Below are 23,987 nucleotides of genomic sequence, written 5' to 3'. Positions count from 1 at the left end.
GTGTGGAAGGGGCTATATTTCAACAGGCTAGCAAACAGTTTGAGTAAGGTCTGTTTTTGCCCGCACCTATTCCAAAGGGATGTCACTGACAAGCACCGAGGCCACACCTCCCCCAAGAGGTAATGGTCTTGCTATTTCACTACACTGGGCTTTCTCAAACTTTCTCCGAATGAAGAGTCAGACATTAAAAATATTAAAGATAAATTAAAGAGCAAACAGAACCCCTCAAAGACTGCCTGCGACATCAACACGCAGCATTTACCTTCTTCCCTCCCGTCACAAACTGCTTGCAGCTGGATCTCACGAAATGCGGGTGCACAGCAATGATCTGCAAGGAAGAGGGAGCCAACATGTCACTGGTTAGGAGTCACGGCTGCAGAGCAGAATGAAAGCCCCTTGTACATGACAGGCAACATGATCGAAAAATCAACCTGGTGTCTAGGTAGGAAGTAATCTATTCAGGGAACATTTTGCACCAAGGGAGAGTGAGTTTTGCTCTGGTGTAAGAGAGTCTCTTCTATGAAGTCAGGTCAAAGCTAAAAAATGAGAGTGAACAGCTGTCCCACTCTAGCTGAGTGGGACCCTCTGAGTGGGCTCTCCTCTTTAGAGGCAGCCAATGAAGGTAATCAAGGAGCGAGATGTCACAAACGTTTGTAACTGAAGACATTTCATAGAAGAAATCTAGATTATTTCCTTGTCAGGATGCCTCCCAAGTAGAACGAGGGCTGCAATGCAGCCTCACAGTCTGGAGTGGGATTCCATCAGTGGCAAAGACAACTGCGCTGCAGAACTGAGCTGAGTTCCCTTTTACCTCCACCGTCAGTTCCTGGGCCCCTGGTTATCACCTGCTCTCCACAATCTCCTACAAGCCCTCACAAAGGGTTCTCCCAAGGCTGCCCCATCATTGTCATCATTTATTTCATTTGTCGGTGGCTTTCTCAGAGTCTGATAGCTGCGCTCAGCATAAGCTCATCTTCGGGGCTCCCTTGCATGGCTGCCAGCCTGCAAAGACCCTGCCTCCTCACTTTCTTATCCCCAAGCCCACGTTATCACCAACTAACACACTGTGTTGTTTTCCAGCCCAACATACAGAATTCTTTCTACACATTAAAAACACTGACACAACTATACCACAAACCTTCAACTAAAGACATTTTCTATTCTTATTAATTAATGAATACATCTCCATCCGGGACAGATTTCATTTCCTACCCTGTCATTTTGAGGGCATTTATTAGTATGTGACTCCTCATTTCTCTAACCATTTCTCACTTCCAGGTTAGCCCTTCTTTCCTTCCACACTTGTCTAATCCATCCTGGATACCAGTGGAATCATTTACACATTCTGTCGTTACACCTTCTTAAAATCTTTCTTGAGGGTCCTCTTAGCTTTCTTATGATGCATAGTCCTAGATCACAGCTGCGAGTGTAGTCATGTCTGTGCCCTCAACCACATAACCTTACCTTCATTCTTCCCCACCAAGAAGACACCAAGGCCATCACGTCACTGCCCCGACTGCGGAGCCTTCCCTGCCCAACTTAGTGACACTTGGCTTGGTCTCACCAGCAGAGGCTGTAGGACTCACATCCAAGGTTTCCCTCCCTCATCCCTACATGATGATCCCATCCCTTACAGCTGCCCCACTAAGTATTCCCTTTTGCTTATTTTGGATCTTTCCCCATATGTTTTTTTTTTTTTTTTTAATACCAACAACCAAAACATGACTGGCAGAAATCCTCCTGGACTTTGATTCTTTCTTCATCTACCAAATGAACTCCCTTCTACATCACAAAGTTTCTTGAAAGAAGAGTCTACCTTGCTTGTTTCTACTTCTTTATCTCCAATTTACTCCTTCTTACATAGTGAGCCTCCTCCTCCTAGACCCTCCTCATTAAGGTTGCCAGGAGCTCATAGTTATCAAATAAAGTGCCCTGCTTCTGTCCCTACCTCGTGGTAGCTCCACACTGCCTTTTCTGTGCTGCTCGCTCCTTCCTTCTGGAACCCCTCTCTCTTTTGGCTTCTCCTCCAATCCTCCTAATTCTTCTAAGACCCCTCATTGGTATTTTTTCTTCCCACTGCCTGAATCTTTATATTAGCGCTACAGGGGACTTCCCTGGAGGTCCAGTGGTTAAGTCTCCATGCTTCCAATGCAGGAGGTGTGGGTTTGATCCCTGGTTGAGGAACTAAGATCCCCCATGCTGTGGGGCCAAAGAAATAAATAAATAAGATAAACCACCACAGTGATACTAAAAGAAATAATAAAAAAATTTTTTAAACAAAATAAGTTAGTGCTCCGAATTTGACCTTCAGTCTTTTTCTTCTTAATCTTTAACTGGATGATAACTTTCAAAACGGTTTCATCTTACTCAGCTGTAAGTACAGCTGGCTACCCACCCAGTTTGTGATTTTTAGGGCCAATCTCCATTCTGAGCTCTACATTCATACTTCCAAAACCTCCATAACATTTCTACTGGATGCTATGTCTCTACTGTTATCTAGGCTCCAGACCAAACTAGCAACATCCTGCCTCAAACCATCTCTTATTTCAACTGACAGCCTTCCCACACACCATTACCAAAAGCAAGAACCTGGATTTACCCTCAGCTCTTCCATTTTTCATTACCTGCGGTCATCACCAAAGCTTATTAAACCTACCTCCTCCAGGCTTTTCCAACTCATTACTGCTACTCCATCTTGAATACTATCTTTCTTTTCATTGAGCTCCTGTAACACCATGTCTAGGATACGGCTTAGCCTTCTAAATCGTCTCCTGCCCCCAACCACTCTCTTGCTTGCATACCCCTGCATTCTGGCAGGGCTGGCTTTCTAAAACCTCTATCAGATCCCATCTCTCTCTTACCTGTTGACCAATAAACGTTTGAATAAACACATGAGAAAACGGAAGCACCTCTTCCTTGACAACTCTACCCGCCAATGTAACCACAGTAACCGTCACCCAGAACTGCTCTTCTGCCTCAGGCCGTCAGCCTTCTCACCTATGCTGAATACAGTTGCTGTATTACTTTGCTTTCAGCTTAGCTCAGTTTTATGCCACTTCTTTGCTCTTCAGCATTCCATAATTTCTCCTTATCTACCAGACAAATTCCTTAGCCTAAATATAAAGCCACCTCAATCTGCCCATGCAGCTCTCCTGCCAAGTCAGTATTTTATGTACCATCTATACTCGACTATTTGCCACTTCCTGAACACAATTTGAACTTTCTAGCCTCTTCATTTATACTATACTGTTCTTCTGCATGGGAAGTCAGCTTTATCCCTCTGTCCTGTCCATTTATTAAAGCCCAGTCAAACATTAATCCATCTATGGAAGCTATCACTAACAAGAACAGCTAGAAGTAACTCCTCTCAGATTTAGACTCAACACTGTTTTTACCTCTGAGTCTTTAATCACAGATTGTGTGATTTGAGTCTTTAATCACACAGTGTGTGTTTATCATCTCACCCACTACAACAAAAGTTGGAGAATACACTGAGGTCACAGTCACATAATACACATTCTGTGCACCTCCAAGGCATCAAATAGTATCCAGTACATTGACTGATGGATGCTTACTGACAAAATTAATGCAAGATTGGTAGTGCTCAAAGTATTAGTTTTCTTACTGCCTTTGTTGAGAAAAATCCTCTGAAAAAGTAAAAACTTACTGAATACTTACTTTAATGGGACAGTCAAAAGTCTCATGAAATTCTTCTCCAGAATACAGTCCAAACACCTGCACCTAAAAAGTAAGTGGATCCTGTCAGTTCACCGTGACAGTAACAAAGAAAGCTGCTGAGCCAGTGACAACACGTACTATCAACGAAAAGTCAAGTACTTAGTAATCTAAGGTCTTTGTAATCTCTACTAAATATCCAATGAAAACAATTCCATCAGGGTGAGACTATACCACTGCAATTAAGTTTTTTTACCAGTATCTCATGGACAGAGTTCCCTTTGCCCATCACAAATTTATTTTGTTAAATAGATGTCAGCTTTAAAAAATGAAACAGAGATGAATAGGTTATTAAAAATTTTTAATGAATTTTCCATAGGCTACTTCTAAAGGAATTATTGTTCCTTTCCTTGAAGGAAAAAGGAGCTTCTTCTTTGAGTCAGATATATAAATCACCCGAGCAGATCAAAGTCGCAAGAGATCAGAACTGCACTTCTTTTACCATCTTATCTTGAATCTATTGAGAACGTATACATGTAAGATTTAATTTTCTACTTATCAGTGTCTCCCTTAAAGTTGTTTCATCTTAATCTTTCCTCTGAGCGGCTGACTTTAATATTCAATTGTATAATGTACATAAAGGGTCTTCCCTGGTGGCTCAGATGGTAAAGAACCTGCCTGTGATCCAGGAGACCCAGGTTCTATCACTTGCACATGAAGATCCCCTAGAGAAGGAAATGGCAACCCACTCCAGTATCCTTGCCTGGGAAATCCCATGGATAGAGGAGTCTGGCGGGCTACAGTCCATGGGGTCACAAAGAGTCAGACACAACTGAGCAACTAACACTTTAACATGAAGGGTACAGATCATAGATTCAGAGCTTGACAAATGTTTATGATATGAACATACCCCTGCAGCCACCACCCATGTCAAGAAGCAAAACCCAAGAAGCTCCCCTGTGTTCCTTTCCATTCATTTACACCCTCACAAACTAACTGTTCCTCCAAAATCCATCATGTTTGGTAAGCTGTGCTGATGTTTGAATTTTATATAAATAGAATCATAACCTATTTCACTGGCTTCTTTCAATGGATATTTTCCTTCTGATATTTATCCACACTGCTATGTACATATGGCAGGAGCTGGTTCTTTGTTACTGCTGTATAATATTTCAATGTATGAGTACATTGCCACTTGTGTATCCACCTTCCATTGATTACTTCGGTTATTTCCAAATAGAGGCTATTATGAATAATGCCAAAGAAAGGCAATGCCAAAGAATGCTCCAACTATCGCACAACTGCTCTCATCTCACACACTAGTAAAGTAATGCTTAAATTCTTCAAGCCAGGCTTCAACAATACGTGAACCATGAACTTTCAGATGTTCAAGCTAGATTTAGAAAAGGCAGAGGAACCAGAGATCAAATTGCCATCGAAAAAGCAAGAGAGTTCCAGAAAAATATCTATTTCTGCTTTATTGACTATGCCAAAGCCTTTAACTGTGTGGATCACAATAAACTGTGGAAAATTCTGAAAGAGGTGGGAATACCAGACCACCTGACCTGCCTCTTGAGAAATCTGTATGCAGGTCAGAAAGCAACAGTTAGAACTGGACATGGAACAACAGACTGGTTCCAAATAGGAAAAGGAGTCCGTCAAGGCTGTATACTGTCACCCTGCTTATTTAACTTCTATGCAGAGTACATGATGAGAAACACAGGGCTGGAGGAAGCACAAGCTGGAATGAAGATTGCCGGGAGAAATATCAATAACCTCAGATATGCAGATGACACCACCCTTATGGCAGAAAGTGAAGAGGAACTAAAAAGCCTCTTGATGAAAGTGAAAGAGAAGAGTGAAAAAGTTGGCTTCAAGCTCAACATTTAGAAAACTAAGATCATGGTATTTGGTTCCATCACTTCATGGCAAATAGATGGGGAAACAGTGGCAGACTTTATTTTTGGGGGCTCCAAAATTCACTGCAGATGGTGACTGCAGCCATGAAATTAAAAGACGTTCACTCCTTGCAGGAAAAGTTATGACCAACCTAGACAGCATATTAAAAAGCAGAGACTTTACTTTGCCAACAAAAGTCCATCTAGTCAAGGCTATGGTTTTTCCAGTAGGCATGTTATGGATGCGAGAGTTTGACTATTAAAAAAGCTGAGTGCTGAAGAATTGATGCTTTTGAACTTTGGTGTTGGAGAAGACTCTTGAGAGTTCCTTGGATTGCAAGGAGATCCATCCAATCCATCCTAAAGGAGAGCAGTGCTGAATATTCACTGGAAGGACTGATGCTGAAGCTGAAATTCCAATACTTTGGCCACCTGATGTGAAGAACTGACTCATTTGAAAAGACCCTGATGCTCAGACAGATTGAAGGTAGGAGGAGAAGGGGACGACAGAGGATGAGATGGTTAGATGGCATCACCGACTCAATGGATATGAGTTTGAGTAAACTCCGAGAGTTGGTGATGGACAGGGAGGCCTGGAGTGCTGCAGTCCATGGGGTCGCAAAGAGTTGGACACGACTGAGCGACTGAACTGAATGAATAATGATATAATGAACACTCTTTCCAAATCTTTTGGTCCACTTACATATCCATTTATGAAGAATGGGATTGTTGAGCTGCAGTTTATATCTTTGTTGACATCTAATAGACAGCTGAACATTTTCACAAAGTTGTTCTGATCAATTTACACTCTCACCAGCAAAGCGTAAGAATTCCAGGAGCTCTCAAACACTTGGAACCAGCTATTAGGGGCACTCAGAACTGTTTCCCAACACTTGGGATGTGTTCACTCTTTTTCTAGTCTCGAGAAAAAAGTGGTGTTATTTTTTTCTTTTAACTTTTGTAAGAATTCACCAGTGAAGCTATCTGGGTCCAATGGCTCTATATGAGAAAGTATTTCATTACAAATTCATTTTTTAAATAGACATAAAACCTTTCAGACTTTCAATATCTTGTTTTCATCTTAGTAAGCTTTGAGTGGTTCATCTGTGCAAGTTCCAAGAGGAAAATGTACTCATATTATCATTCTGGGGAGATATGTTCTTTCACTAAAATATAAAATCTTTAGAATATCCCACTCATTTTGTGACTCCTGTGTTTATACTCTTAGGCCAAGAATGCTGTTTGGGTTCCAAGAATAGCACATCGTAGAATGTAATGTCAAGGGGTATTATCTACTCTGAGGTAGTCTGATAAAATGTATTCTTGACATAGCAAATACATGCAGGCCCCACTACCACCATGCTGCTCATTGTTCAGAGGGCACTGGCTCATGTTTTACATAAATGTACAAAAACCAGGTGGCTTCCCAGGTGGCTCACTGCTAAAGAATCCAGCTAGAAACTCAGGAGACGCAAGAGACATGGGTTCTATTCCTGGGTCGGGAAGATCCCCTGGAGGAGGGCATGGCAACCACTCCAGTATTCTTGCCTGGGAAATTCTATGGCAGAGCACCCTGGCGGGCTACAGTCCATGAAGTTGTGAAGAGTCACATGTGACTCAGCAGTTAAGCACAGGGTACACTGAACTTCTTATAAAATGGTGGTTGAGACGCTCAAAAGAATAGCATTATATGCAAAGTTTTACTCTGCCCAAGGAAGCTGAATGTGAATGAGCCCAAAGAATCCAAGAAAACAGGCTCAAAGTAAGACAGGTACTATATCACCTGGATCTTAATAGACTAAATGAACAAGGGGGTCAACTTACTAAAATTACATCAGTAGAAATTCATGGTACTCCAGGAAGTTTATATTCTTCTAACATAAAGCTACTTCTATTCACTCCAACTATATCACAACATGGTCCTATGTCACATCTGATACTCCAACTAATAACTTGGACCTCAAAATGCTTCCACACACCTTACCTCAGTGGTTCTGATTGGACTACATAGTTAAGATCCCCGAATACTAATAGCCAGACCCCATCCTCGACAAATTAAATTTTTTGGTGGGATAAAATATATTTTTTTTTTCAGGTGAATGTATCTATTTCACTCATAGTGGTCAATTTCTATCTAGAAATGTCTAAATGTTCCCAAGCTCTAAATCTATTATTTTTTTTTAGCTGTAATTTGATTCAATTTTAACCTATGGGGAAGTCTTGGTAACAACTGTGTGAGACTAAGATTCCAATAGGAAAGTGTATTTTGATAACATCTCTTCAAAGAACTTATGCCATTTCTCAGTGTTCTCAAACTATGCAGGGAAACAATCTTCTGAAAAAGGTCTCTATTGAAATGGTCAGTATCATTCTGGTTCTTTAATACAGTTATGTAAAGTTTAAAAATAAAATAAAATTAAAAAAATTAAAAAATAAAAAAAAAAAAGAAATTTTATCCTGAATTAAACTATCTTTATGGACTTCAAAATGAGAAGAAATAGCTTTAAAACTATATTTTTAAAGGTTCATAATTCATGGTCTGTAACTAGGACTGAAAATCTTGTACCCCCTCATTTGACCCTTATAGCAAGACTGTTGGGGATGAAAGCAAACACCTTTGTTGACGTTCAGTCACTGAGTCATGTCTGACTCTTTTGTGACCTCATGGACAATAGACTGCCAGGCTCAGCTCTCTGTTCATGGGGTTTTCCAGGCAAGAATACTGGAGTAGGTTCCCACTTCCTCCTCCAGGGAATGAAGCCATGTCTCCTGCATTGGCAGGCAGATTGTTTACCACTGAGCCACCAAAATAAACAACTCGTCTAAAGTCGTAAAAATCAGGAAGGCTATTCCAAGCTCTATTCTTCTATATACCATCATTATAGGAGCTAGTCCAAAATTTGTAAATAAAGAAGATATCTTTCCATATGAAGTGTAAGAAAAGCAAGACTGGAAAAAAATTCAAATGCCTCAAATATTCACCAAAATAAAGTGAAAGGGAATATCAGGCTATGAATTAGACAACTCTACCACAGAAGTTGAAATTAAATGCAGCAGACTATTCAGTTCAAATGGACAAACTTCCTTCTACCTATAATGGGATAGATTTGAAGAAAAAAAGTGATTTTTATTGTGGGAAAAAGTACACAAGCTGTAAACAAACAAATAGAGGACTGCTGAAAAAAGACTGAGGTATCAGTAAGCGAGAAAATATTAGAAATATTGTGAACCTTATGGGGAAAACTAAAATACAAATTTCCAGGGGTAAAAATTGTGAATCCAACAACAAAACAATCATGAATTCGTATGAAGATATACTAGTCGAGTAAGAAGGAATAGTAGAGTAAGAAGGCAGGAGGAGAAGGGGACTTCAGGGGATGAGATGGTTGGATGGCATCACCAACTCAATGGACATGAGTTTGGGTAAACTCCGGGAGCTGGTGATGAACCTGGCATGCTGCAGTCCATGGGGTCGCAAAGAGCTGGACACGACTAAGCAACTGAATTGACTGACTGACTGAAGAAGGAATAAGTAAAATAAGAGAACAAGTCATCAAGTTCTTAGCAAACAGGCTGACACTCAGAACGGCCCCTGAGAACTAGTCAGAAGCAAAATGTCACTACTGTACCCACTACAGAGACCGGAGGCGTGTTTGCTGAAGGCGGCGAGCAAGACTACAACTCTTAGGTTAGTGTTTCTCACTGTCTGTTTTTTTTTTTTAAGATTTTTTATATGGATCAATTTTAAGTCTTTATTGAATCTGTTATAACACTGCCTCACTTCCATGTTTTGTTTTTTTGACCACGAGGCATGCGGGATCCTAGCTGCCTGACCAAGGATCAAAACCACACCCCTTGCAGTGGAAGGCAAAGTCTTAACCACTGGACAACCAAGGAAATCCCTCTTAGGTTAGTCTCTATTTCTATGCTTAACTGAGAAACATTTTCCTCAACTGTCCTTATTTTGTCTTTCAGGATGGAAAACACTGAAATGTCTCAAAACAAATCTCATAAACTTGATATCAGTATAAGCAGGGTGAATTGTAAAACCTTTGCTATTTTGGTTAATTTCACTAATGTGACACCCAAACTAGTAAGTCACAACTTATACTACTAAAGCTAACAAAACCCAAAATGATTCTCATTCATTTCCTCTCTCTTTTTTAATTTTCGCAGTGAGTATCACACTGTGAAAAGAAATCCACTGAATGATTGCCTGGGGAGATCTGGCTGTTAGGAAGATCTTGCCGGAGAAAAGAATCTTATTTAAAGGTTAAAATTGAAAGGATCCTTTTGATAAGGGTATTTCCTAAAGCAGCCCTGACAACTTCTCCCAACTTGTCACAAAAATACCTAATGAGAAAAAGAAAATTCAGAACAATCTGTCTTATAGTCAATCTACTGCCAAGTCCTAGAGTATTTCTCATTAACTACAAACCCATAGAGCAATATGAGGACCACAAAAGGTATGTGCTATGTATTTACCGCCAGAAACACAGAAACCCTACCCTCATGAAACAATCAGGAAGGTGTCTATGTCTCCACTCTAGCACAGACTTCTCTGTATCTGCCAACCAGAACACTGGCTGGCAGGCCATCTGACACAGAGAAACTGTGGGGAGGGTGGCCGGAGTGCCAGGAAACTCTCAGCTGGTACTTCATTATAACAGCCCCCCAACCCAAGCTTCCCAATAGCAACTGGTCAAGCATTAAAACAGGAGTAAACACATAAGCTGTAATTCTGTCTGGCTGGAGGGACCCTCACAGGGGAGATGGCAGGTTTTTGTCTTCTCCACCCATGGAGGGTGTTAGAGACCCAGGAGAGAAGATAGGCAAGGCTCCCAGTTCACTGGGGGAGCTGCCTTCACTGGATACTTCCAGGCACAGGAAATGGAGCTTGTTAACTGGACCCTGTGTGGAACTGATGTGTGATTCTGCAACACCCAGCAGGGGGACACCAAGAAGGATAACAAGCAGGGCTCAGAGCAAGCGGACACTAAATCTGTTTGCTAACTGAGGTTCAGAAAGAGCTTGTCTCCTTCTTTTGGAATGGATACAAGAGTAACAAAAACATACACAGGATCTATAAAAAGAATGAGACAAAACACAATTTCAAGGACTCCAAGGGAGAAAAACCATGCTTTAAAAAAAATGTTTTAATAGAGACTTTCCTGGTGGTCCACGGGTTAAGACACTGTTCTTCTACTCAGGGCATGTGGGTTCAATCCCTGGGCAGGGAACTAAGATCCCATATGCCAAGTGGTATAGGGCGGGGAGGGGGCTAGTGTTAACAGTAACAACAACAAAAACTACAAGACTGTTGACTTCAATAACAAGAGACCTCTATGAATCTGGAGCAGAAGAAAAGGATGGTGATGATGATAACTACTGACAATCACCACCTGTGCATTTTATTTCAGATACTATTCCAAACTACTGACACATATCAACTAACTAATTTCCCCTAATGATTAACACAGCAATAATCATTACTAACCCCTTTTACAGAGGAGGAAAACAGGTTGAAGCCCAGAGAGGGCTGAATCACTTAACTGACAACCACAGCTCAAGGGTGACAGGATAATTCCACTCCCAGCCATTTGATCTTAAGACCTCTAATACGCTAAGAGCTAAGACTTCTCATGACACAAGAAGTCATCATTTTGGTTTTGAAAATTAAACAAAGATCAGGCTGACATGAAAAGAGCTGGGAGAGATCGAAAGAGTTCAGGAAAATTAAAAAGGCCCAACAGCATAAAACTCTACTCCAGAAAGCAACATGGACATTGGAAGCAAAGCACATCAGCCAAGGGACCAAACAAGAAGAGAAATTCTCCCTGACTTCGGAGAAATGAGACGATAAAAACCATGAGAAAGCAAAGCACATGTGTGTGTCTGCGTGTCTGTGTAACAAAACATGGCCAAGGTTTCCCACAATATATTGTTGAAAGAGAAGGGTGACTAGGACTTATCCATTCACTCTCGTACCTTGAAAAGGTGATGCACACCAGCGCGGGAGGAGAAGAGGCCAGACTACAATGTTTAAGAAAAGGGTTATCAAAATAAAGCAGAAAGATCTGAGAATTTTCCACACACCTCAAATCGGCTCTGCCACATCCCCATCCAGGCCTCACACTGCGCCCACTGCCCAGCTGAGTCTGTGGAGGGGGCTGGGGGTCAGGGAACATCCCTGACCTAACAGAGCAAGAGTGGGAATGGAGCCTGGGCAGGTGCGGTGCAAAGCGAAGCTCTTAGCCTCTGTGCGATACCGCCTCCAGCCTCAGTATTATTGAGTTTCTTTGAAGAAATGAAAACACGTGGAACTGCAGCAATAATCAAAATCAGGACTGAAGTCAACTTTCCTGAAATGAAAACAATACTTCAGTATATAGATCAAAAGGACTAACTCTCTTTCAGACAAAATGAATGAAAATAGACCTGAACAAGACATTAACTTAGCAAACTGAATTACAAGGGCTGTTCGTTGTTGTTGGTATTGTTGTTGTTATTATGATGAGTCTGAGCTCCAAGGCAGGACAAAAAAAATTTAAAAAGGTTTTGTGAAAGAACAAAGTAGGCTGGTCTCTGACATGTCTATGAAAATAAAGGTTAGACAAAAGACAAGCAGGGTCTCCAAAGCTTTGAGAGAAAATAGTTCAACCCAGAATTCTATATTAAATTAATTCTAGTTTATATATGAAGACAACACAGGCAAGAGATCAAAAATAAACCTTGTATGTATTTATCCTGAAAGTTACCTAAAAATGTACACCAGTAACACACATATTCTATGTGTGACTGTACTTCAAAATTTGGAACTCAAAGGTAAAAAAAGTCCTGAAGTAAAAGATTAGAAATGAGCACCAGCTGAATAAACAGAGTAAATTTTAAAGAACTGTTAGAATTAGGACTTTAAAACTGAATACAGATATGAAGAGTCATCTCTGAAATAGAAGGTAATGATTTTTCTAGAAATCCTAACACACTAAAGAAAGAAAAACCACAATAACCATTTAAAGATGCACGAGATCTAGATATCTGGAGTTGATTCTTTTAATAATCTTTACATTGCTATCATTACTAACCAGTTTACCAGATCATGCTATATTATTAGCGCCTCAGTTTTCACAATACTGACTAACCCATGGTGAGGGCTAGGTTTCATTAACTATGTGCACTGAAATATTTCTTTTCAAGTCTATCAATGCTGGTAAAATATATGAAAAAACTATTTTTTAAAATGCATCATGGGGGCTTCCCTGGTGGCTCAACGGTAAAGAATTTGCCTGCCAATGCAGGAGACAATCGGGTTCAATGCGGGTTCAATCCCTGATCTGGGAAGATCCCGCACGCCACGGAGCAACTAAGCCTGTGTACCACAGCTATTGAGTCTGTGCTCCAGAGCCTGGGAAACGCACTACCGAGCCCTGACACCACAAGAGAAGCCACCACAATGGCTGCTTCATGCAACTAAAGAGTAGCCCCCGCTGGCCAAACTAGAGAAAAGCCCATGCAGCAACGAAGACCCAGCCCAGCCAAAAAGAAAGTTATTAAAAAAAAAAGAAATGCACCATGGATCTACAGCAAAATATGACAGTTACAAATCTGACTAAAATAGGAAAACAGAGGTGTTTGCCAAGAAGTGCACCAGGAGATATCTGAGGGTTATCTCATTATTCACCAGACACAGTAGTTAAAATATCCCACTTCACCATATCAAATAATAATTCTTCAAAATTTAGAACTCTGAAAATTCTTAGATGAAGTAGCTTCCTAAAAGTTCTCTTACAATTCAAAAACAATATTCTCCTTCAACAATTAAATTGGTATTAACCCAGAAGGAATTCCCCCTTACCTTTCAGAAAACAAAAATGGAGATAATCTTTCATTATCAATACAAAATGTTTCAACGGTTTGGATAATTCTCAATTTCTGCACAAACCAACTCTTCCCTTATCGCTCTTTTGACAGTCTGGTTCATTTCAAAATTTCAGCAAGTACTGTAAAATTTGATAGTGCTTTTTGAAAAGCACAAGTGTTCCAATGACTTTCAAAAGACTCTTAGGGCAACATTAGGCTTAGATACATCAAAATGCAGTCATGTATGTCAAGAAGACTTCATTTTTCTTCTGTTAACAGATTAAATGGGTATAAATCTTTTACACTGAGTACATTGTTTTTAATTTACTCATCCTAATGGACCATTGAATTTAGATCACATAAAGAAACATAAAATTAGATTAGGAAATCTGCTGTATGCAGACAAGAATATATAAGGTTCTGTAATGATTCTTAACGCATTCTCTTCTTACAAACTGTTATTTTAGAAGAGTAGCTTAAATACACTGGGCATTAGAATTTTATCATTGCAAACCAACATTAGAAAAGCCTTCCATTGACTGAAAAACAAAAAAGACATTTTTGTAAGTGGAAAATCAATCACCACAACCACTAAATGTCACAGCTCAACATCAGCAAGAAGCACTGATAATTGTTAGTTATACACCGCACAAATGATGTATGTCCTTGGTTGAGGAAGTGGGGGCCAGATTTTTAGAAAACTGTACATATATTGATTTTACATTTATTTAATGCAGCTATTCCAAGACACTTTATTCTTCTGATAAACTATGACTGCTTATCAAAAGATTCTATAATTCAAGAGAAACATTCATAACTGGTGTGTGAAAATGAAAACCACCGGCCCACAGAAATCATGCCCACAAAATCCAATTTTGTGGATTTATGGCAGAAAGGCATTAAACCACTGTCTTGCAGGAACTGCAGACCAGTCGCTGAAGTCTAAGTGGCACGCCAGTAATGATTAAGGTGACATGTCCCCCTGCCACAGTTGTTAATCAGCTTAATACTAGTTACATTATTGACATTCTTGTAATTACTTTTCCTTAAGGCACATTAGTGCAAAATATATTTTACTTTAATTATGAGCGATCAGGAGTAAGTCCGATACCCAAAAAGAATAATCAAGGTTCTCCGAATGCAGATACCCAGTAAGTGCAGTGCTGTTCTGAGACCCTGGAAGTGGTTACATCACAGCCCCTGGGGTTGGAGCAGCGCTTCCCATGTGATCAGGCAATCCCCATACCTTGCCATCCTCTGCACACACGCCCATGTGTTCTCCACTTTCATCCAGGCTAACCTGATTTATCTTCACAGGACTCTATTTAAAAAAAAGGAACAAACAAACATGAAAAACATTTTTATGTATCAGAAGCCAAATGTTTCACCTCTTTGTAAAATGTAAATGATACAAGCTATTAGTTTAGATGTTTGAGTCCAAGACATAGTTTGCTTTTGCAAATGAAAATGGTAAAATATAGCTTTGTTCCCAAACATATAAGGGGAGAAACCTCAGATTTCCCCAAATTACCTATTTCGCATTCTGAAGTCCAGCTAAAATGGTATTTTTATTACTTGCTATGTGCCTTTTTATTTATTCTGTTCTATTTACTCCAGAGTCCTATAATTCTTCCCTAGCCAAATTCATTCAAAGAACAAAAATCCCAAATAAAAATCATGATGTAATGAAAACTGTTAGCTTTTTAAAGAATTGAAGTATAGCTTGTTTCTGGTGAATAGCAAAGTGATTCAGTTTTATACACACATGCACACACACTTTTTCATATCCTTTTCCATTATGGTTTATTACATGATATTGAACATAGTTCTTTGTGCTATACAATAGGACCTCGTTCTTTACCTATTTTATGTATAATAGTGTGTAGCTTCTAATCCCAAACTCCTAATTTACCATTCCCATTTGGTAACCACACATTTGTTTTCTATGTCCATGAGTCTGTTTCTGTTGTATCATATTTTAGATTCCATATATAAGTGATAGCATATGGTATTGGTCTTTCTCTTTCTGACTTTCTTTACTTGCTATGACAATCTCTAGGTCCATCCAAGTTGCTTCAAATGGCATTATTCCATTCTTTTTTATGTCTGAGTAACATTCTTTTGTATGTATATACACATATTCTGTATGCATTCATTGGTTGATAGATGTCATGGTTGCTTCCATGTCTTGGCTACTGTAAAGGGTGCTACAATGAATGCTGGGATGCAGGTGTCTTTTTGAATTAGCAACTCTAAAATCAGTTGTTTTAATCTGGCTTACCAGCCAATTCATTTGTTCTTCTCTTATAAATTACAAAATCAACTTTTTATTTATACTTTATGCTTATTACTTTCTGGGGGAAATCCACAGGGTCTAACTGATATTAAGTTTGTCATATCCTAACTTTGTCATCCTCCAATCTTTGGAGTAATCTCAAATTTAAAAATCTGTGAAGACAGGAATTAGGCATTCTACTTTAGATGTATTTTCCCAAGAGGAAACACACTGTACATTTAATATTTTACACAGATTTCCAGTTCTCTATGTAGCCAGCTGTTTACTCACTATAATATTCACAAAGGTGATTTTCCAACTGGAAGTCAAAATCAGTAAATGATGAAAACAGTTAAAAAAAAATGTCAAGCACTTCTTTTCCTTTTTTTTTTTCAATTTCTTTCTTTTTGAATGCAACAAGTGGTATGTGCGATCTTAGTTCCCTGATGAGAGATCAATCCTGTGCCCCCTGCATTGGAAGCATAGAGTCTTAACCACTGGACCACCAGAAAAGTCCTTTTTCTTCTTAAACGGTGACAGTACCCAACCACCTTTCACAAAACATGATAGAACAAATTAACCATGAAAAGAGAAATAAGCCTTCATCATTACAATATAAGCCTGCAAATTAGTTTCCCAAAATACCTAACCTTAAAATAATCTGGTTAGTGCATACAAATAAAATGGAAATACACCAAATTGACTGTTCCATGCTTACTGGAAAATATCTCTGAGCTAGAAAGTAATGGCCAGGGCAGACCAAGATTCCCAGACCTCGAAAGGCCACTCAGGGACTGATGATGCTAGGAGAAATTCCCACATTACAGGTGGAGACAGCTGGCTATAGAACCCTTTGATCTCGAAATCACTCCTGAAATGCAGCTCATGAAAGCTAAGCTATCTCCTTAAAAGTTCCTAAAATGTTAGAAGAGGAAAAGACTTTGAAGACAGATCTTTGATCCATTTACAAGAGAATATACCAATCCCAGATGAGATTCACAACAGAATAACAGAGCCAGAGTTCTGACCTTGAGAGCAGTGAAGAGAACTTTGTGATGGGCAGCAAAGATGCAAAACAAAAGCTGAACTGAGAAAGCATTGAGGCTGATATGTCCAGACTTCTTTCTGGTCAATGAGTCTGAATGACCGGCTTTGACAGTCTCCTTTGGATACGTTGTTTCCTCACTGAATACCTCCTGTTAATTTTCTGATTCTGACCTTTTGTTCATCAAACAATTTAATACCCATTTTACTCTTGGCAAATATAAACCCCACCTACCTCTGACTGTAACTTAATTGACATTTGATTATAATCTACCTCAGACTGTAATTTAATAGGTGCCCAGAACATGATCACTGCCAAGCTTTCCTGTCCTGACCAATGCAGTGGATGCTATCCACATGTGACTATACAGAAAGTTTAATTAGTTAAAGTCAATCACAGTTAAAAATTCATTTCCCCACTTGTGCCTGCACATGCCAAGCACTTAAGCCACATGTGACTACCAGATAATGTATGAGAAAGCACACAGATCATGGAATGTTTTCATCATTTCAGAGAGTTCTATGGACAGCATTATTCCAGGCCCACAAGACTGAGCCACAGTGCTTCTTCACAAGGCTCTCTGTACAACTTAACAGTCAGAAGTATATTTTCTCCCCATGTATCTGTCAAATTGTTTTCTTTCACTTCTTCTGTACTCTGTGCTCATAGCCTGTGCTAAGATTCTCAGAATTGTACTGTATTATTTAAAAAAAAAAAAAACTGACATACATGTTAGCTGATCCTCACAACTTTTGAGGAAAGCAGTCAGTCTAAAATGGTTATTTCCATCTCACGATAAGGAAAATGAGGCCTCAACAGTTTACTTGTGAGCTGATCTTCACAATTAAAACATCCCAAATCATGAGTCTGATCTTCCTTTCTGAAAGGGCTTCCTGTCTGAAAGGGCTCTTCCTGATGTCTTCCTAATCTGTAGTAATGACTGATATATTCTTCTAGTTGCTCAAGACAAAAAACTTTGGATCCATTCTTGACTCTTTTCTTCCAGACTTTACCTCATTATCTGTCAACAATTCTACCTCTTCAAACAAAATTTCCTCACTTTCACCACCCCAACCATCATGGTCCAAGCTACCATCATCCTTGTTTGAATTACTGTAATGGTCTCCTAGCTAGTAGACCCACTTCTGCCCTAATTGTCCTAGAAATCCCCTAGAAATGCAACAAACTAGCAGAGTACATGCTGTTAATAGGTGGATCAGACAATGTGATTCCTTTGTTCTAAACTCTCTGATGGCCTCCCATCTCAGGATAAGGTCCAAAGTGTTCACTATGACCCAACAGTCTGAAATGTTATGGCCAGAGCCCAGCCTTATCCTCTCTCGGCCGTGTTCTCTCTCCTCCAGCCACAATGATCTTCCTGCTGTTTCGCCAGCCCTAGAACCTCTGAATTTGTTTTGCCAACTATTCACTGGTAATCATCTTGTTGGTGATACTCTCTGGCCACTGGAGCTGAAGTTTCAACACTCTGCCCAAACATTTCATAGCTCCTTTGCTGTTATATGTATTTTTTTCTCCTTAGCACTTACCACTATTTTACTATGTATTTTACTTAGTTCAAAGAATACAAACTTTCAATCACAGACAAGTTCTTTTCAGAGAACAGAATAAAAAGAAAATCCTCCTTAACTCATTTTACCAGGACAGCATAACCTTACAACAACAAAGAAAGAAATGTTAGAAGATGTTAGAAGAAATTCTAAGATTCTAATTCATTCTAAGATGTTAGAAGAAAGAAAAAAATACAAGTAAATCTCACTCATGAAAAAAAAAATGGAAAAATCCTGAAGAAAATATTAATAAAGGCAGCATATATAGAATAGACAATTTTATTCCAGAAATACCAGGATGATATAACATATGAAAATTAACATATTTTTGCATTGATAAAATAAAAGAGGAATATCATAAGATCATCTCAAGAAGAAATTTATAAGATCATTGCAATGATGCAAAAAGTGTTGGATGAAACTCAACACTCATTCATGGTAAAAATTCTTAGCATGTTAGGATAAACTTCCTCAATTTCACTTAAGGTGAAATGTTTAGCACTCTCCTTTTGCTGTCTTTACAATTTTGACTCTTCTAATCCATAAACATGGAGCGGTTCTCCATTTATTAGGCCTTCTTTAACGTCTCTAAATAAAGTTTCCTATGTCTCCCCTTGGAGGTCTCATCATGCTTTGTTTTATTCTGGGAGTAGCAATGACAGTCAGCAGGATTTTCTCATTCCTGGTATGTAGTATATGACTCCATTTATATAACCTACAATAATAGGCAAAACTACACCACAGTGTCTCGGAGAAGGCAATGGCACCCCACTCCAGTACTCTTGCCTGGAAAAACCCACGGACGGAGGAGCCTGGTGGGCTGCAGTCCATGGGGTCGCTAAGAGTTGGACACGACTGAGCAACTTCACTTTCACTTTTCACTTTCATGCATTGGAGAAGGAAATGGCAACCCACTCCAGTGTTCTTGCCTGGAGAATCCCAGGGATGGGGAAGCCTGGTGGGCTGCCGTCTATGGGGTCACACAGAGTCGGACACGACTGAAGCAACTTAGCAGCAGCAGCAACACCATAGTGTCCAGGGAGTGTACACAGAGGACATAAAACAAAAAAGAAAAGCTAAGCATTTATTACCAAAAAGGTCAATACAGCAGCTCCTTCCAAGAGTACTGTGCATGGAAGTGGGAGAAGGGATCACACATTCTATTCTTGACAGAACAGTAGTAATAAGATTGCTTGCTTTATTACTATTTGTTCTACTGAGCATTTTAAAGTGTACTTTAAAGAGTTATATTTCAAAATAAAAGCAAACATCAAAGATTTCTAAATAAAATTTAAAAGAATTTGCCCATGAAAATGTCTGGGATCTATGCCTTTAATGGGTTATTTCTTGGTTTACATTTTCCCCCCATAACTGTCAAGCTACTCAAATGAACTAATTCTATTCTGGTCATTTATATTTTCCCAGAAAACTGTGTATTTCAGATTCTTAATGATAAAATATTTTTATTTTGTATTCTTATAATATTTTAATAATACCAATGATATTAATACTACTTCTAGTAAGCAGTAATGCAACTAGCACTACTACTAAGTAAATATTTACTATCTGCTTCTTATGCATCAGTCTCTAGTCTAACAGTTCTATTGAATATTACATCATTTACTCTTCATAGAAATGACTCCATACCTATGAGGTAGGTACTATTCTTTTTATTATTTGGAAATATGACAATATGTATTTGTCATATTGAATATATGAATATATTGAAATATATTCATTCAATATATTTCAATATATTCATTATATATTCAATATATTAAAATATATTCATTCATATATTGAAATATGACAATAATATATCATGCATATTAATATTTTATTTCCTTTTTTCTTTGATTTCCCTTATCAGGTATATATCAGTTGTATTGATCTTTTAATATAAGCAATATTACCATTAATTTGCCTTATTTTTTAATGTTTTCTATTTTATGAATTTCTACTCTTATTCCATACTAATTTTCCCTTTATGCCTTTGTTGACCTTACTCTAATTTCCTGGAGTTAATATATTGCCCATTAGTTGTAACTGCTCATTAGTTAATCATAAAATAAGCAAATGCTTTGCATTTGCCTTTGGGTATACCAATGGCTACAAATCAGAGACCAGAAAATACTGTGCAATTATAATAAGTATAACCCCCTTTGAGAAAAGTATTTTGTTTTGTTTCATTTCCAAAGATAGTGATGGTGTTATGTGACTATCAAATTATTTAAAAAACTCTACTGTGACTAAAATTATGGTCAGATATGTAGTTTGCATTTCTTTGTTAAATTAATTGGTTGTTCTTTGAAACCTAAGATATCATCATTTTGAAGTAATTCATATCCTCTATCTTGGAGCTCAAAATACATATATTTTCAATCATGTTGCATATATTGTTTAATTTCTATACATTCTTGTTTACGTTTTTCTCCTTGATCTAGAGAAGACTGACAGAAATGTTTCAAAAACTTCCCACTACAATTGTACTTTTGTCCATTCCTCTTTGATTTGCAAATACATCTTTGTCTAGATATTAGATGACCTAAAATTTGGCAAAATAAGAGTGTAATTGTTATATTTTCCTTTTAACTTGTATATGCCATCAATACAGTATGCCTTCTGCTGGTTAATGATCTTTTGCCTTAAACTCGTTTTTTCTCATATTTTTACTGCCAGGATGCTTAATTTTTGCTTGACTTTTTATATTTTTGATCACATTTTTATGTTTTACTTCCATCAGCTTATAGAATATTAGTTCTTCAAAGATAAGCCTATCTTTCTTTTATTAATAGAATACCTGGCCCATTTAGTGCTGTCTTAGTTAAGAGTTGGACATGACTGAGCGACTTCACTTTCACTTTTCACTTTCATGCATTGGAGAAGGAAATGGCAACCCACTCCAGTGTTCTTGCCTGGAGAATCCCAGGGACGGGGGAGCCTGGTGGGCTGCCGTCTATGGGGTTGCACAGAGTCAGACACGACTGAAGGGACTTAGCACAGCAGCAGCAGCAGCAGTTGCTACATTATTTTATATTTTTAAAAATTATGTTTCTCTATTTTATCATTATTCTTTTGTTATATTACTCAAATTCATTTCTCTTGGTCTATCAAAGAATTTAGATGTGTTTACTCTATTTTCATCTTATTAGTGATTATCTTCAAAATTACTATAATACCTGAATTATGTCTCCTCCTCCTGCCTCAAATAAATGCAACTGTATTAACGGACTCATTTAGAAGATGAGGTATTTAGCACATGTTTATTTACTCCCTTCTTCCTTCCTTATTTTAAAACAAGAGTACAAATATTTTCTATTTCTTAGGTCATTTCAAATAGAACTGAAAAGAGAAGCCAGTTAACATATCCATAAAAACTGCAGTCTTAAACTATATGCTCTAAGTATGAAGCCAGAGGAAGAAACTGTTTTGTTATCAGGGTGTCCATAATTTTAAAATTGATTCACAACAGGTTATTATAGATTAGGGACATTTATCCCTTAGCATGAACACTGCAAACAATTCTGCAGCTTATGTACATTTTAAAATACTCTATAGTTTTTGAAGAAATCTGGATTCTTTTTCCTCACATAAATCAAACCAAGTAAATAGACAACTCACAAAAGAAACAGAAAAACTATAAATAAACAGGAACAATAGGCAACCTCAGTAAAAATCAACAGATGCAAAGGAATGCAGTGAAGTATTTCACCTGTGAAGTGAAGTGGCTCAGTCGTGTCCGACTATTTGCGACCCCGTGAACTGTAGCCCACCAGGCTCCTCCGTTCATGGGATTCTCCAGGCAAGAATACTGGAGTGGATTGCCATTTCCTTCTCCAGGGGAATCTTCCCAACCCAGGGATCGAACCCAGGTCTCCTGCATTGCCGGCAGACGCTTTAACCTCTGAGCCACCAGGGAATCAACAAAAATTTTTTCCAAATATTTAGTTTTAGAAAGGAAGCACAAAAATAGACACTACTCTTACACTGGAAGCAGTAATTCAAATTTGGAGAAACTCTGGAAGATCATTTAGCAATGTGTATCAATATTCTTTAAAATATGCACTGCCTATTACAACCAAGAAGAAGAACAAAGATTATTTTGCAAAAATATGCTTTCCATAGCAGATCTCTCTTTTAAGACACTGAGAAATGGAAATTACCTATAGTTCTAAAAGTGAGACGTCTAAATGATCATTTTTTTTTTAAGTAAGTTTGTCGTTGTTCAGTCGCTAAGTCGTCTCCGGCTCTTTGCAACTCCATAGACTGCAGAACAGGAAGCCAGGCTTCTCTGTCCTTCACTGTCTCCTGGAGTTTCCTCAAACTCATGTCCAGTGGGGCTTCCCTGGTGACTCAGCCGGTAAAGAATCCACCTGCAATGCAGAAGACCTCGGTTCAATTCCTGGGTTGGGAAGATCCCCTGGAGAAGGGAAAGGCTACCCACTCCAGTATTCTGGCCTGGAGAATTCCATGGACTGCATATTCCATGGGGCTGCAAAGAGTTGGAGCAACTTTCACTTTGACTTTCTTTCACTTTCATATCTATTGAGCTGAGCTGGTGATGCCATCCAACCATCTTATCCTCTGTTGTTCCTTTCTCCTCCTGCCCTCAATCTTTCCCAGCATCAGGGTCTAAAAAGAAATATTACATAGAAAAAAAAAATTGGCTTTGATCAAAGAGAGGTCTGTTCTTTCCCTTTGGCTTCTAGGAAGTCATCTATGCCACACCCACATAGCTAACAGTTATGTCTTATAGTGGGGGCTACTCAGAGAGAGTAGCCCCCACTATAAAGAGAGTTCAGTGAGTTCTGTGAGGCCTTTAACTAATTATGAAACATGAGGATGGATTTGGGAACCCCCAGAACTTGCAATTGGTTTCAGAAGTCTTCAGCAGACTTGGGAGCCTAGAGGACTATGCATTCAAAGCTTATAATTTAGCTATATGATCTAATGTTTATAAATGCATGCATGCTCAGTTGTAGTCAACTCTTTGCAACCCGCTGGCTCCTCTCTCCATGGAATTTCCCAGGCAAGAATATTGGAGTGAGTTGCCATTTCCTCTCCAAGGGATCCTAACCCAGGGATCAAATCACTACTATATTTACAGGTGTGTGTGTGTGTATATATATATATATATGTCCAGAAGTAGATTTCCCAATATATTAGCATTACTTCTATCTGAATGCTGACATACTATTACCGTGACAACTGTTCCTGTCTAGGTTTTGCTGATTTGGGGGGTGGGGTGGCAGTGGGGAGCCGTGTTACATAGCATGCAAGATTTCAGTTCCTCAACCAGAGATCAAACCCATGTCCCCTGCATTGGGAGCGCGGAGTCTTAACCACTGGACTACCAAGGAAGTCCCTGCTGATTTTTTACAACAAAAATATATTTTGTTTGTAATTAAAAGATAAATATTTTTAAATTATTATATACTAAATCCATGAATCTAAAAACAAAAAGAAATCACAATGAATCTTACTTGTTAAAGCCATCCTTTGGGGGACCTGCAGCATATATTTTTATCTGGAGCAGTAAACTGTGCATGTTAGTTTTTATAACAGTTTCATAACATTTAATAAAGAATAAACAACCAGATTTCAATAGTACAGCTGTCAATGGTACATAATCATTCCACTCAGGAACAAATGCCTCATGTATATCT

General features: G+C 38.6%; 1 protein-coding gene across 5 annotated transcripts in view; it reads right to left on the bottom strand.

Annotated features, from left to right (window-relative positions):
- VPS41 (VPS41 subunit of HOPS complex) overlaps positions 1–23,987 on the bottom strand; it is a 200,089-nt gene that overhangs the window by 95,474 nt on the left and 80,628 nt on the right. For 3 of the 5 annotated variants that reach the window (XM_006058820.4, XM_044946819.2, XM_044946822.2), the window contains 3 exons: positions 14,680–14,754; positions 3,679–3,741; positions 263–328 (listed from right to left, as the gene is read on the bottom strand). In XM_006058820.4, the coding sequence (XP_006058882.2) occupies positions 263–328; positions 3,679–3,741; positions 14,680–14,754 (204 nt within the window). The remainder of the gene's footprint in view (positions 1–262; positions 329–3,678; positions 3,742–14,679; positions 14,755–23,987) is intronic. The other 2 variants (XM_044946820.2, XM_044946821.2) reach the window with 1 other exon arrangement.

This window comes from Bubalus bubalis, chromosome 8 (assembly GCF_019923935.1).
Source record: "Bubalus bubalis isolate 160015118507 breed Murrah chromosome 8, NDDB_SH_1, whole genome shotgun sequence".
NCBI classification, from domain to species: domain Eukaryota; kingdom Metazoa; phylum Chordata; class Mammalia; order Artiodactyla; family Bovidae; genus Bubalus; species Bubalus bubalis.
The sequence above is the reverse complement of the archived record's forward strand: the minus strand, read 5'-3'. Positions and strand labels throughout refer to the sequence as shown.